Genomic DNA, 16182 nt, shown 5'->3' with positions numbered 1-16182 from the left:
AGCTAAACACACATGCATGCGCAAGAGTTCAGAGGAGTGAAGGGAGGGTCCAGGCAAAGCTGAACTGTTGTAGGCCCAGCTGCTGCCTCAGGCCAGCAAGGTGAAATCAGCAGCAAGGGTGTGAGCTGCAAAATTGCTGCTGCTGCCTCTCTGTCCTCTAGATCTCCCGAGAATCTCTGTTGTTGCCCGCCCAAGCAAGAAATGTTCTGGAAAATATGATTTAGCCTGGTCGAGTTGACACATTATAAAGCTGCTGAGTGGACCAAGGGTCCGAGGATTTACTCTGTCAGGCTCCTGTGGTAGGATGGAAATAAAAGGCTGTTTAATCACTGTCATATGTGATTTCTATGCCCATATTCTCTATGAGAGTGCCTCGTTAATTGTAAAAGTAGCTAAACTGCCTTATTGAAAAATACTACTGAAGATTCCCTGAGCTCACTCAAGTGTCTTACAGTTACCACCTTTAGTAATTTTCTCTAGAAATACCATTTTTTATCTGTCAAAGAGCATTCTTTCCTATCAAGGGAAAAATAATGTTTTATAAATACGGTTAAATTTATATGTAAATTTCTACATTAAAGTCACACTCTGTTATTGAATTTTAGAAAATGTCAGTGAGCCTTTGGAAATTGATAATTAGGATAATACAGTATGCCACAGTGATGGGCAAATACTTCAGGTCACTTTACATTTGAATTTATGAATTATCAGTATTATTTCCATAGTTATATCTGTATATTTCATGAGCATATGCATATACTTCTAAAATCACATTAAAATATTTATTCACAGATTTTCAGAGAGAGAGATGTGTTTGTATACATGTATATATATATTTAAACACAGCATTATATCTTTGCCATTCTGCTTCTATGTCTATAGGGAATCATTTATAATTAAATATGTTAAAACACTTGTTATAAATCCGTTATTTCTGTATTGATATGTTTGATCTTAATTCCAACTTTTAAAATTTAAATTGGCTTATAAGAAAATTTAAATTTGACAAAGTAACTTAAATTAGAAGGTTTGCAAAAGGAGAGAGAAAAGAGTAGGAGTATATTGAAATCTGGAATAAAGTGAAAAATGAGAAAAAACAATTATATTTTTTCCCCAGCCCTGAAAGATCTCTATATTAGCCTATTCCCTTCCATTTAGACTCTGTGGATTTGACATTCTTCTAACATCTTAGACAAAGGCAAAAATAGCAATCCTAACTACTCACCCCATCATCCCAGGAACTTCCAACATTGAATGTAAGTTGTGTGAGAAACTATGAGGTCTTGAAGGAAGCCTTGCAGGCTGCGGCAATAATGACCCTCCTGTCGTGAGCATACCATGAATTTGGCTCCAAGTTTTCCAGTTTATACAGTTCCCAAGTTCATAAGAGGAAAACAAACTAGGTGTTCAGGTGAAATGTAATTATTCTTAGGAGAGGGAGGACAGAGGAATTTCTCCCAGGAGCCTTTATAAAGAGGATGCTATATAATGAACAGTGTTTTCAGTATTCTTAAGGTAGATTACTTGACCTATTTTATAGATAGGTTAACAGTATCATAACAAAATTCAACTCAGAGTTTTCTATTGCAACAGCCTGTTTGAAATGTGTTCAATATATCTATAAGAGTTGATTAACTGTGTATACCTAAGCAGTTCTTCACCCTTTTTTTTCTGACATGGGCTTTAATAATTAATTAACTGTCACTGTGCTTGACAGTATTCTTCTGGCTAATGACATGAAGTGTATCAATAGTTTTCTGGCAATTGAGTACAAATCTGTTTCCTTAAATAGGTGGTAGTTAGCATCTTCTTGTTAATATTGCATGAGAAATAGGATGTTCTGTTCTATTATTGGGTTAGTCAGTGTACTACCTACTAGTGGGCTCAGGATTCTACTCAGAAAACTGTCTTGTACATGTATAATCAGATGGTGGGGACTATGGAATTCTGCTTCATACAACTTCATAGAATTAGCAGTAGTCTGGGAGAAAAAAGCAGCAGTAAACAGATGCATACTGAAGCCATAATTACATCTCATACAGCATACATAAAATGACCAGTTTTGAGTGGTGTTACAAAGTAGGATAGTAATTTGTAAAATTTTCACCAAGGTAACTACAGGAAGCAACAATTGTCGAGAGTCACTTTAATAGCAGAACGTCTGATTTGTGGCTCTTAGGTCTAGCAATAGTTATTCATTAAGGTCTGTTGTCTGACTATGCCCCTCTTATTTTAAGATAATTAAATCGTCAACTGCATAGAAAATAAAATGTCTTGCAGTTTTGTATTCAGATGACCCGTATTTGAAGTAAGTGTTTATATTAGCTTTTTTAAAAATTGCTGAGCAATTAATCCCCTCATTGCAGAAAGCCTTTTCCTGCCAAAGAAACTAATATTCCTGTAACTACATGTGTACCTCTTGATTTGGTAACCTTTTTCCTTTGTAATATGTAAAACGTGTAATTAATTCATCCTACATCTGAGAAAAATATTTCCTACATGATTATAGTGTTAAAACAGTAATTCAGTAGAATATTCTCTGCTTTTAATCAAATATACACGATTAACTTTTAATTATATTAAATGGGAGGGTGGAGCCAAGATGGCCGAATAGGAACAGCTCCGGTCTCCCGCTCCCAGCCCCAGCGACACAGAAGACGGATGATTTCTGCATTTCTGCTTGAGGTACCGGTTTCATCTCACTAGGGAGTGCCTAACAGTGGGTGCAGGACAGTCGGTGAAGCGCACTGTGCGCGAGCCGAAGCAGGGCGAGGCATTACCTCACTCGGGAAGCGCAAGGGGTCAGGGAGTTCCCTTTCCTAGTCAAAGAAAGGGGAAACAGACGGCACCTGGAATATCGGGTCAGTCCCACCCCAATACTGCGCTTTTCCAACGGGCCTGGAAAACGGCACACTAGGAGATTGTGTCCCACACCTGGCTCGGAGGGTCCTGTGCCCACGGAGTCTCGCTGATTGCTAGCACAGCAGTCTGAGATCAAGCTGCAAGGCGGCAGCGAGGGTGGGGGAGGGGCGCCCGCCATTGCCCAGGCTTGCTTAGGTAAACAAAGCAGCCAGGAAGCTCGAGCTGGGTGGAGCCCACCACAGCTCAAGGAGGCCTGCCTGCCTCTATAGGCTCCACCTCTGGGGGCAGGGCATAGACAAACAAAAACTCAGCAAGAACCTCCACAGACTTAAAGGTCCCTGTCTGACTGACAGCTTTGAAGAGAGTAGTGGTTCTCCCAGCACGCAGCTGGAGATCTGAGAACGGACAGACTGCCTCCTAAAGTGGGTCCCTCACCCCTGAGCAGCCTAACTGGGAGGCACCCCCCCAGTAGGGACAGACTGACACCTCATTCAACCGGATACTCCTCTGAGACAAAACTTTCAGACGAACTATCAGACAGCTGAATTTGTGGTCTCACGAAAATCCGCTGTTCTGCAGCCACCGCTGCTGACACCCAGCCAAACAGGGTCTGGAGTGGACCTCTAGTAAACTCCAACAGACCTGCAGCTGAGGGTCCTGTCTGGTAGAAGGAAAACTAACAAACAGAAAGGACATCCACACCAAAAACCCATCTGTACATCTCCATCATCAAAGACCAAAAGTAGATAAAACCACAAAGATGGGGAAAAAACAGAACAAAAAAACTGGAAACTCTAAAAAACAGAGCACCTCTCCTCCTCCAAAGGAACGCAGTTCCTCACCAGCAACGGAACAAAGCTGGATGGAGGATGACTTTGATGAGTTGAGAGAAGAAGGCTTCAGACGATCAAACTACTCTGAGCTACGGGAGGAAATTCAAAACAATAGCAAAGAAGTTAAAAACTTTGAAAAAATATTAGAAGAATGGATAACTAGAATAACCAATGGAGAGAAGGGCTTAAAGGAGCTGATGGAGCTGAAAGCCAAGTTTCGAGAACTACGCGAAGATTGCAGAAGCCTCAGTAGCAGATGCGATCAACTGGAAGAAAGGGTATCGCTGATGGAAGATGAAATGAATGAAATGAAGAGAGAAGGGAAGTTTAGAGAAAAAAGAATAAAAAGAAATGAACAAAGCCTCCGAGAAATTTGGGACTATGTGAAAAGACCAAACCTACGTCTGATTGGTGTACCTGAAAATGATGGGGAGAATGGAACCAAGTTGGAAAACACTCTGCAAGATATTATCCAGGAGAACTTCCCCAATCTAGCAAGGCAGGCCAGCATTCAGATTCAGGAAATACAGAGAACGCCACAAAGATACTCCTCGAGAAGGGCAACTCCAAGACACATAATTGTCAGATTCACCAAAGTTGAAATGAAGGAAAAAATGTTAAGGGCAGCCAGAGAGAAAGGTCGGGTTACCCACAAAGGGAAGCCCATCAGACTAACAGCTGATCTCTCAGCAGAATCTCTACAAGCCAGAAGAGAGTGGGGGCCGATATTCAACATTCTTAAAGAAAAGAATTTTCAACCCAGAATTTGCTATCCTGCCAAACTAAGCTTCATAAGTGAAGGAGAAATAAAATACTTTACAGACAAGCAAACGCTGAGTGATTTTGTCACCACCAGGCCTGCCCTAAAAGAGCTCCTGAAGGAAGCACTAAACATGGAAAGGAACAACCGGTACCAGCCACTGCAAAAACATGCCAAATTGTAAAGACCAGCGAGGCTAGGAAGAAACAATAGCAACTAACGAGCAAAATAACCAACTAACATCATAATGACAGGATCAGATTCACACATAACAATATTAACATTAAATGTAAATGGGCTAAATGCTCCAATCAAAAGACACAGACTGGCAAACTGGATAAGGAGTCAGGACCCATCAGTGTGCTGTATTCAGGAAACCCATCTCACGTGCAGAGACACACATAGACTCAAAATAAAGGGATGGAGGAAGATCTATCAAGCAACTGGAAAACAAAAAAAGGCAGGGGTTGCAATCCTAGTCTCTGATAAAATAGACTTTAAACCAACAAAGATCAAAAGAGACAAAGAAGGCCATTACATAATGGTAAAGGGATCAATTCAACAAGAAGAGCTAACTATCCTAAATATATATGCACCCAACACAGGAGCACCCAGATTCATAAAGCAAGTCCTCAGTGACCTACAAAGGGACTTAAACTCCCACACAATAATAATGGGAGATTTTAACACCCCACTGTCAACATTAGACAGATCAACGAGACAGAAAGTTAACAAGGATATCCAGGAATTGAACTCAGCTCTACATAAAGTGGACCTAATAGACATCTACAGAACTCTCCACCCCAAGTCAACAGAATATACATTTTTTTCAGCACCACACCACACCTATTTCAAAATTGACCACATAGTTGGAAGTAAAGCTCTCCTCAGCAAATGTAAAAGAACAGAAATTATAACAAACTGTCTCTCAGACCACAGTGCAATCAAACTAGAACTCAGGATTAAGAAATTCACTCAAAACCGCTCAACTACATGGAAACTGAACGACCTGCTCCTGAATGACTATTGGGTACATAATGAAATGAAGGCAGAAATAAAGATGTTCTTTGAAACCAACGAGAACAAAGATACAACATACCAGAATCTCTGGGACACATTCAAAGCAGTGTGTAGAGGGAAATTTATAGCACTAAATGCCCACAAGAGAAAGCAGGAAAGATCCAAAATTGACACCCTAACATCACAATTAAAAGAACTAGAAAAGCAAGAGCAAACACATTCAAAAGCTAGCAGAAGGCTAGAAATAACTAAAATCAGAGCAGAACTGAAGGAAATAGAGACACAAAAAACCCTTCAAAAAATTAATGAATCCAGGAGCTGGTTTTTTGAAAAGATCAACAAAATTGATAGACCGCTAGCAAGACTAATAAAGAAGAAAAGAGAGAAGAATCAAATAGATGCAATAAAAAACGAAAAAGGGGATATCACCACCGATCCCACAGAAATACAATCTACCATCAGAGAATACTACAAACACTTCTATGCAAATAAACAAAAAATCTAGAAGAAATGGATAAATTCCTTGACAAATACACCCTCCCAAGACTAAACCAGGAAGAAGTTGAATCTCTGAATAGACCAATAACAGGTTCTGAAATTGTGGCAATAATCAATAGCTTACCAACCAAAAAGAGTCCAGGACCTGACGGATTCACAGCTGAATTCTACCAGAGGTACAAGGAGGAACTGATACCATTCCTTCTGAAACTATTCCAATCGATAGAAAAAGAGGGAATCCTCCCTAACACATTTTATGAAGCCAGCATCGTCCTGATACCAAAACCTGGCAGAGACATAACCAAAAAAGAGAATTTCAGACCAATATCCTTGATGAACATTGATGCAAAAATCCTCAATAAAATACTGGCAAACCGAATCCAGCAGCACATCAAAAAGCTTATCCACCATGATCAAGTGGGCTTCATCCCTGGGATGCAAGGCTGGTTCAACATACGCAAATCAATAAATGTAATCCAGCATATAAACAGAACCAAAGACAAAAACCACATGATTATCTCAATAGATGCAGAAAAGGCCTTTGACAAAATTCAACAACCCTTCATGCTAAAAACTCTCAATAAGTTAGGTATTGATGGGACGTATCTCAAGATAATAAGAGCTATCTATGACAAACCCACAGCCAATATCATACTGAATGGGCAAAAACTGGAAGCATTCCCTCTGAAAACTGGCACAAGACAGGGATGCCCTCTCTCACCGCTCCTATTCAACATAGTGCTGGAAGTTCTGGCCAGAGCAATCAGGCAGGAGAAGGAAATAAAGGGTATTCAACTAGGAAAAGAGGAAGTCAAACTGTCCCTGTTTGCAGATGACATGATTGTATATCTAGAAAACCCCATTGTCTCAGCCCAAAATCTCCTTAAGCTGATTAGCAACTTCAGCAAAGTCTCAGGATACAAAATTAATGTACAAAAATCACAAGCATTCTTGTACACCAATCACAGACAAACAGAGAGCCAAATCATGAGTGAACTCCCATTCACAATTGCTTCCAAGAGAATAAAATACCTAGGAATCCAACTTACAAGGGATGTGAAGGACCTCTTCAAGGAGAACTACAAACCACTGCTCAATGAAATAAAAGAGGATACAAACAAATGGAAGAACATTCCATGCTCATGGGTTGGAAGAATCAATATCGTGAAAACGGCCATACTGCCCAAGGTCATTTATAGATTCAATGCCATCCCCATCAAGCTACCAATGACTTTCTTCACAGAATTGGAAAAAACTACTTTAAAGTTCATATGGAACCAAAAAAGAGCCCGCATCGCCAAGTCAATCCTAAGCCAAAAGAACAAAGCTGGAGGCATCACGCTACCTGACTTTAAACTATACTACAAGGCTACAGTAACCAAAACAGCATGGTACTGGTACCACAACAGAGACATAGATCAATGGAACAGAACAGAGCCCTCAGAAATGATGCCGCATAGCTACAACTATCTGATCTTTGACAAACCTGACAAAAACAAGAAATGGGGAAAGGATTCCCTATTTAATAAATGGTGCTGGGAAAACTGGCTAGCCATATGTAGAAAGCTGCAACTGGATCCCTTCCTTACACCTTATACAAAAATTAATTCAAGATGGATTAAAGACTTATATGTTAGACCTAAAACCATTAAAATCCTACAAGAAAACCTAGGCAATACCATTCAGGACATAGGCGTGGGCAAGGACTTCATGTCTAAAACACCAAAAGCAATGGCAACAAAAGCCAAAATCGACAAATGGGATCTCATTAAACTAAAGAGCTTCTGCACAGCAAAAGAAACTATCATCAGAGTGAACAGGCAACCTACAGAATGGGAGAAAATTTTTGCAACCTACTCATCTGACAAAGGGCTAATATCCAGAATCTACAATGAACTCAAACAAATTTACAAGAAAAAAACAAACAACCCCATCAAAAAGTGGGCAGAGGACATGAACAGACACTTCTCAAAAGAAGACATTTATGCAGCCAAAAAACACATGAAGAAATGCTCATCATCACTGGCCATCAGAGAAATGCAAATCAAAACCACAGTGAGATACCATCTCACACCGGTTAGAATGGCCATCATTAAAAAATCAGGAAACAATAGGTGCTGGAGAGGATGTGGAGAAATAGGAACACTTTTACACTGTTGGTGGGACTGTAAACTAGTTCAACCATTGTGGAAGTCAGTGTGGCGATTCCTCAGGGATCTAGAACTAGAAATACCATTTGACCCAGGCATCCCATTACTGGGTATATACCCAAAGGACTATAAATCATGCTGCTATAAAGACACATGCACACGTATGTTTATTGCAGCACTATTCACAATAGCAAAGAGTTGGAACCAACCCAAATGTCCAACAACGATAGACTGGATTAAGAAAATGTGGCACATATACACCATGGAATACTATGCAGCCATAAAAAATGATGAGTTCGTGTCCTTTGTAGGGACATGGATGAAACTGGAAAACATCATTCTCAGTAAACTATCGCAAGGACAAAAAACCAAACACCGCATGTTCTCACTCAAAAAAAAAAAAAAAACAATGAGAACTCATGGACACAGGAAGGGGAACATCACACTCCGGGGACTGTTGTGGGGTGGGGGGAGGGGGGAGGGACAGCATTAGGAGATACACCTAATGCTAAATGACGAGTTAATGGGTGCAGGAAATCAACATGGCACATGGATACATATGTAACAAACCTGCACATTGTGCACATGTACCCTAAAACCCTAAAGTATAATAAAAAAAAAAAAAAAAAAAAAAAAGAAACATGACAATTCTCCATGAAAAAAAAAAAAAATTATATTAAATTTAGAATTGACTGTCTCCCTCTGGCCTATTCTATACTTTTAATCATTTTCTCATTTCCCTTTAAAAAAGTAGTCCATCTTCTAATTTAGAACTTTTATCAGTGAAAGATAAAAACGGATAGGACAGACGGAATGAGGTGAGGAGAGGAAGACTGGGATCAAAATAAAGTATGATTAATGAACTTACCTGTTATAGTATATTGATTTTTTGAAATACTAAATTTAATAAAGTATGAATAGTTAATTTTATTCTCAAATCTAAAGAAATATATTCCACTAACACAAAAGCATCTTGGCTTTATTTTTTAAATTGTACAATCCATGAGAATTTTGAGGGCCTAAAATTATCAGAGTTTTTACACTAATGGGATCATTCTTTGAAAGGCTTTAAAAAAATCACTTCATTCATAAAACCCTACTTCATTTTCTCTCATTCTTTTCAGTTTTGTAATTTGTTGAAAATAGATTTTCAAATTTGTAAGCATTGTGTGAAATAACCAGTATTTTACAATTTTAGTGAGAAAGAAAACAATTTATAAGAATTATATAGCTAAGATCATGATTAGTTATTTGTATAAACTTAACACATCATCTTTCATCTTATTTTCTGTTTTCTTAGTGTTATAAAGATGAATCCTCAAGAGAATGATATGTTCTTCAGTGTCATTGCTATTGTTGATCCATTAACAAGAGAAGCACAGAAAATGGCACAGTTATTGCTTGTAAGATAATATAAATTAGACTAAATATTTTTGTTTTTAAATTCATACTTTTTTCAAGTCTGTTTTCAAGTATAATCAGCTGTTTGTGCTCTTGATTCTTCACCGTTTTAATAGAGTGTCATATTTCAATGTAGAAAATGAAATGATGGAGCCGTGCACAGAGTGTTGTTATGAACTGCATTGTATTCCCCACAAAATTCGTATTTCAACACATGAAATAGGTCTCAGTGAACTTTAAGCCCTAACCCCCAATGTGACTCTCTCTGGAGATAGGGCTTTAAGGGGATCATTAAGGTTAAATGAGGTTGTATGGGTGAGACCCTAATCCAATAGGGGTGGTGGCCTTAAAAGATGAAGAGAGGGAGACTTCACAAAGAAGAGGTTATTTGAGCACACAATGATGTGTTAGCCCCGTGCAAACTAGAAAGAGAGCTCTCCCCAGAAACCAAATCAGCTGGGATCTTGATCTTGGAATTCCCAGCCTCCAGAACTGTGAGAAAATAAATTTCTATTGTTTAAACCACTCCATCTGTGGTGGTTTGTTATATTAGCCTGAGAAGACCAATACAGGTGTCTTTCATGTGTTGTGAAGTGTGGCTTTTGGAGAAGCTGAAGCTTAAGCTTAATTGGATAAAACTTAAAGTATAATAAATAATGTTAGCCAAACAAGTGAAGCTGAGGAAAGGGGAAACATGGAGTTTGTATTCTATAGGTTTGGCCGCTGTAACAAAGGCCAAAATAACACTACTTTCAAGACTGAAGTTTCTTTCTTTCATCTCCCGGTCTAAGTGTAGGCTGCCTTGGGGTTGCTAAGGCAGTGTGAGGGACTCAGGCACTGCCTTTGTCATTGTTGAGCTGTCACGAAGCACCTAAGATCACCAGTCAGGCCGTAACATCATCTCTGCACTTCTGCCAGCAGGAAGGGGAGAATAAGAGCACAACCCCAAAGTTAGATGTATGCTGTCCTATCACTTCTCACTGACCAGAATGTCCCCAGGCTGGGTACACTGAATGACAAAGGAGGCTGGAAACTATGGCCACAAGTCCTGCATTAACCTGGAAATTCTTTCCCTATGAAAGAGGAAAATGAATGTGAAGAGACAGATATCAGTCTCCAAAAGGACTTATGTGGCTTACCATTTTACTTAAGAATTTCAAACATTCAAATTAGAATGCAGCTTTCAGTAGTTAAATTTGAATAAGCTAGACCCATTAGAAGGCTGTATGTTTTTCCAGTGATACTGAAAATTTTACAAACTATTTGTCCTTTGGTAATTGACTTCACTTTTGAAACAGGCAAAAGTAATTAGATATTGAGTCTGGTGAAAATGTAAGTGATCAAGCCATATGATTTGCTGTATATCGAAATTTCAAAATGCAATTTTTTTTAGAATTTAGTGTGCACTGCCAAATCTCATTGGAAAATGAGATTTTATGAGTGGAGACAAATAATTTTGGAAAGACTTTGTCATTCTAGCTGTTCAGTTTATGAAACGAGTAGGACAAACCATAGCTGATTTACCTATTTGTTCTTTTAGCATTGGTTATACCTTCAAGTTTCTATGTCTTGAGATATACTATTCAGATTATTCTTTAGAAAACAATCACATCTGAAAGGAGTGGAGCTAGTATGATGCTCTTTAGTATGCAAAATCCCTATTCCTATGGAGAGTCATTATTCAAAAAAAATTACTTAAATTTGTAAGTTTTTTATATAAAAGTAGAATTTAGGAGTAAGAAATATGGAATTAGCCAAAGCAGGAAGATCACTTGAGAAATTCAAGACCAGCCCGGGCAACATAGCAAGACCCCGTCTCTAAAAAAATAAATAAATAAATTAGTCAAACATGATGCTGCATACTTGTAGTCATAGTTACTACTCAGGAGGCTGAGGTGGGAGAATTGGATGAGCCCAGGAATTTGAAGTTAACAGTGACCCATGATCACACCACTGCAGTCTAGCCTCAGCAACAGAGCAGGACTATGTCTCTTAAAAAAAAAAAAGAAAGAAAAGAAATAGGGAAATAGGGAATTATACAGAGATATAAAATATGGAATTGCATTCCAGTTTCCATCATTGGTAATAATAGCATACTTTATTTCTGAGTCACTTTATTTCTTACTTTATAAAAGGATAATTTATTGGAAGAATAGATAGTTTTTTATCTAACGCTTGAGAAAAACAGTGGTTCAGTGACCTCCAGAGTAGCAGATAATGATGAGTGATAGAGTAAGAATTGAAACTCAAATCTCTTAAATCCTTAGTCTTTATGTTCTAATTTCTCATCAAGCCTGTATCCTTTCTATTACATGTATCTGTTTTGTTACTTCTCCCTTTACCTATATCATTTGTTATCTAATAGCTTTTGAATCTTCACTGACATGTTGCCTATGTGGAGATGGAGACTATCAAAATTAGTAATTCTTCCTCTACTTCTTATGATCCAGGAAAATGAAAAGAAAGTATTTATTCGTAGGTAGCCAAAAACTTCCAAATCCCAAAAGAATCAGGATACTGCCAATGTTGTTGTAAGGTCACCACTTTGTATTTGCAGATCAAGGTCCTAGTAATTATTTTCCTTGTTCTTCAATACTAAGGAAATTTAGATACTATGAAAAAAAGTCACTTTAGGCAAAGGGCAAGCAGCATAACCCTGGGACATTGAAATCAACTGTTTGGATTAAAATTTTGCCTGTGCTGTGAGTTTCTGTGTGACCTTGAGCACATTAATGTCTCTGTACCTAAACTGCAAAAGTACTATTTTAGCAGGGCGTTGTAAGGATCAAGTGAGATAATGAACATAAAGTTTTAATATAGTACCTGGTACATAGTAAATACATAATAAATATTAGCTATTAATATTATTTAATATCAAACATGAGAATTTCTTTCCAATAGGTACTTGGCAAGATTATCAACATGAAGATAAAGTTGTTCATGAACTGTAGGGGCAGGCTTTCAGAAGCCCCTTTAGACAGGTGGGTCTGAGTGAACAAAATTTCATTTTGAAAAATTTGTAAATGCTGAGAAGAAAAAAACAATCATTGTTACTGGACCTGGTTTTTTCTTTTCTTCACAAGATGCTTCACAGAAATAAGTCAGAAGGTCAGACTGTTTACTTACTTTAACTGACATAAAATTGATATCAAAATAAAAATAACCTAACTCAGCAAAGTGATCTGACCTAATTACAGAATTTACATTGATTTATATTTATTCATAGGTATTTTTGGAAATGCGATTTAGGAATACCTATTTAGAAATATATCAATGGGAAATAAGGTGGAATTAAACCATTTTTGGTTTAGCAGAATTACCAAAATAATCTTTATTATATCATCACATTTACTATTTGGGGGCATTAGGATACAATTAGTTTAGAATAATAACCTGCCAGAGATATAAAAAAGTGTTGTTTATAATTATATACAAATATTCCCCATTAACACTCTTCTGTTGAAATAACATTCTCTCTCAAGAGGGGACAACAATACACTCTTTCTCTTCTTTGTGGATCAGAATCACTGTCATTCATTATGAGCCATTCTTATTGATAGGAACATTCAGTTCTCCTTCATGCATCATTGGGCAGAAAACAGAGTATGTACCATTGCACTAGTATAGCTTTTTAAGACTTTTTAATGTGCTCATCTCTGTATTATTTAATTATGTAATTCTAAGCAAAAAATGCATGCATACACAAGACAGAAAGGTAGCATTCTGTTCGTTCCTTGTTTACTTTTCAAATTGTATTTGTTACAACTGACATACTATAGATGTTGCCTTGAGCAGAACTTTTTTTTTTTTTTTTTTTGTGAGACAGGTTCTCCCATTGTCCAGGCTGGGGCACCATCACAGTTCACTGTAGCCTCGCCTCGACTTCTCAGGCTCAGGTGATTCTCCCACCTCAGCCTCCTGAGTAACTGGGACTACAGGTGCGTGCCACCATGCACAGTTTTTTTGTTTTGTTTTGTTTTGTATTTTTGTAGAGACGGGGTCTTGCTATGTTGTCCAGGCTGGTTTTGAACTCCTGGCCTCAAGAGATACACCTGCCTTGCCCTCTCAAAGTGCGGAGATTATAGGCATGAGCCAGTGTGCCCAGCCAGAGCAGGCATTTTAAACCTAAGTATTTTTAATAGTTAGAAAGCAATAAAATGGAAAATGTGGGAAATTTAAGTGAAAGTTTAGGACTTATTCATTGTCCCTCAAGACTCTTGTCCATATATCTCATTGAGTTTTTATGCTTCTCATTTATCTTTTGTATTTTAAATTTTATCACGTGCCTTTTTACATCTGAACAAAAACTTTAAATTTTTTAGCTGCTAATTGAAAGGTTTGTTAGTTCCGTGAGTACAGGATTTTTATTCACAGGAGTAGGGATCCTCTCTGTAAAACATCACATTATATAATAAAGAATAGGATTACTGAACATATAAGCAAGCATAATCTACTGGGAGGGAAAGAATTGACTTTTCTAAATGAAATAATGTACTAGAGTATACAGCTATTTTTTTAACTGGTAGTTCAACAGAATCTTATTGACTCAGTAGCATATATCAAGCAATCTAGCATACACATTTATTCCCAGCCCTTTCCTTTTAGTAAATTTATTCTTCTCAGAGATGAGACAGGTTAAGGGCAGGAATCCCCTCAACTTATTACTCTTAACTGCTGTACTTCCTCAGCCTTCCTGTATTGCAGGGAAAGAATGAGGCATCTTTCTTCTTTTTTAGGTAAACATTCCCTCTCTGTTTTGATCTCATGCTTTCCTGTTTGTTCTGGATCCTTGCTATATCACATATTCTCTCTTTTGGATCTTTAATCTCTATACTAGCTTTTTTCTTTCAGTCTTTAAAGTTATTCAATTTTTTTAAAAGTTGCTCCCTTAACTTTCTCTCCTCTGGAGTCTTTTTTTCCCTCTTCTTCATTCCTTCTTGACTAAATTTCTTCAAAGATGGTCAGACTCTGTCATCGTATCTCATTCACTGTACCTTCCACTGCAGTTTCTCTTTAACTTTCTCTTTGCCACTGAAATTGTATTTACTAAATCACAAAGAAATTGCTCCTTACAACATTGAGAGAATACTTTTCTTTGATATTTCCACTGCAGCAAGAATTTGTTTTGAACATTTACTTCTTGACTGTATTCTCTCCTGTTTCTCCTCTTTTTATTTTCTTTGTCTCTCTGCATAACATGGCTCCCAGTGATCACCAGTGCCTGGGACTCACACTCTGAAAGTTCTCCTGGAGTGAGGGCTAGACCTAGGGATTTGGCTCTTATAAAACAAAATATGGCGAAAGTGATGGAATTTCCCTTCTACAATTAGGTTATGAAAGACTATGACTTTTGTCTTGCTGACATTCTCTCTCTGTGGCTCTTCTGTGTGCTTCTCTTTTGAAGCATGTTGGAGGTGCCTTTTGGGAAGTAACTGCAAGCAGTCTGCAGACAATTACCAGCAAGGAGCTGCGGTCCTCATTCAGACAGCCCTTGAGGAACTAGATGAACCTGGAAGTAGATCCTACCCTTGTTGAGCCTTGAAAGAACTACAGCACAGCTGACACCTTGACTGCAGTCTCAAAATAGTAAAAGCCACTAGCCTTGATAGCATAACATAATAATTCTGTGCACAGTATTGAAGGATGAGGTTAAAATACAGCAAAACTGAAGTTAAGTCTAAAAGTGCTATTAAGCAGTTGCTTTCAACTTAATCCTGTTTGTTTTTAGTTGAGCTTTTAAAAGTGGTACTAGAATTTCAGCTTGAATTTCACTTGTTTCCTACCATTTCTCTTCATATTATTAGTGGTGGTAAAAGTTAATAAAATAGCTGAAAAATAGACCATGGTCAGATTTGAAGGAGGATGCATACAAATCGTAATACAATAACAGATCATAAACTCCTAGAACCTGCATAAGTCAGGTACATCTTAAAGGGATTCTAATCATGTTCATTAAGGACTAGTTAACAATGGTAGATAATATACATAGACTTAGATAGTAGTGTCAACAAAATAATGATTGTCTATTTCTTATAAGCATTAATTTTTCTGCAGTATAATGCACCTTAGTCTTTTTGATTGTAGACTTCTGGTCAGATCATTAAGCCATTTTCAATTTTAAAAATATTTTAAAAGAAAAATCTCAGTTTTGGTCACATTATGTATTTTTATGTTTTATTAACAGCTTTTACCGTTTTGTTCTGGAACCAGAACTGATGTCAGGGGCTAATGACGTTTCTTCTCTTGGACCAGTGGCAAAATTTTTGGATATTCCTGAATCACCCCTCCTAATCCTCAACATGATTACTCCAGAAGGCTGGTTGGTTGAAACAGTACACAGCAACTGTGACCTTGATAATATTCACTTAAAGGATGTAAGTTATTGCGTATAGTCATATAAAGAGAGAGAAACAGGATAAATTCTTATCAGCTATTACAATTGTAGCAAGTGAGCAATCATACTATGAATGTTAACCAGAATATTCTTTTTTATGATTCTAGGTCCCGATCCAATCTTTCCTTTGATTTTTAAGTTTTTCTAATTTCCAAACTCAGCTTCTCGGGTCTTCCAAGTTCTTAGATGTCTTTACATTTTTTCTTTCTTTCTTTTTGCCTCAGACTACTAGCTTGCAAAGACATTTCTCTAAGATGAGCAATG

General features: G+C 37.6%; 1 protein-coding gene across 5 annotated transcripts in view; it reads left to right on the top strand.

The window, feature by feature from the left end:
* Positions 1-16182, top strand: part of UGGT2 (UDP-glucose glycoprotein glucosyltransferase 2) — a 233570-nt gene that overhangs the window by 129890 nt on the left and 87498 nt on the right. For all 5 annotated transcript variants that reach the window (XM_058438019.1, XM_058438016.1, XM_058438017.1 and 2 more), the window contains 3 exons: positions 9424-9526; positions 12426-12505; positions 15709-15898. In XM_058438019.1, the coding sequence (XP_058294002.1) occupies positions 9424-9526; positions 12426-12505; positions 15709-15898 (373 nt within the window). The remainder of the gene's footprint in view (positions 1-9423; positions 9527-12425; positions 12506-15708; positions 15899-16182) is intronic.

This window comes from Hylobates moloch, unplaced genomic scaffold (genome assembly GCF_009828535.3).
Source record: "Hylobates moloch isolate HMO894 unplaced genomic scaffold, HMol_V3 SCAFFOLD_4, whole genome shotgun sequence".
Lineage (NCBI taxonomy): Eukaryota > Metazoa > Chordata > Mammalia > Primates > Hylobatidae > Hylobates > Hylobates moloch.
The sequence above is the reverse complement of the archived record's forward strand: the minus strand, read 5'-3'. Positions and strand labels throughout refer to the sequence as shown.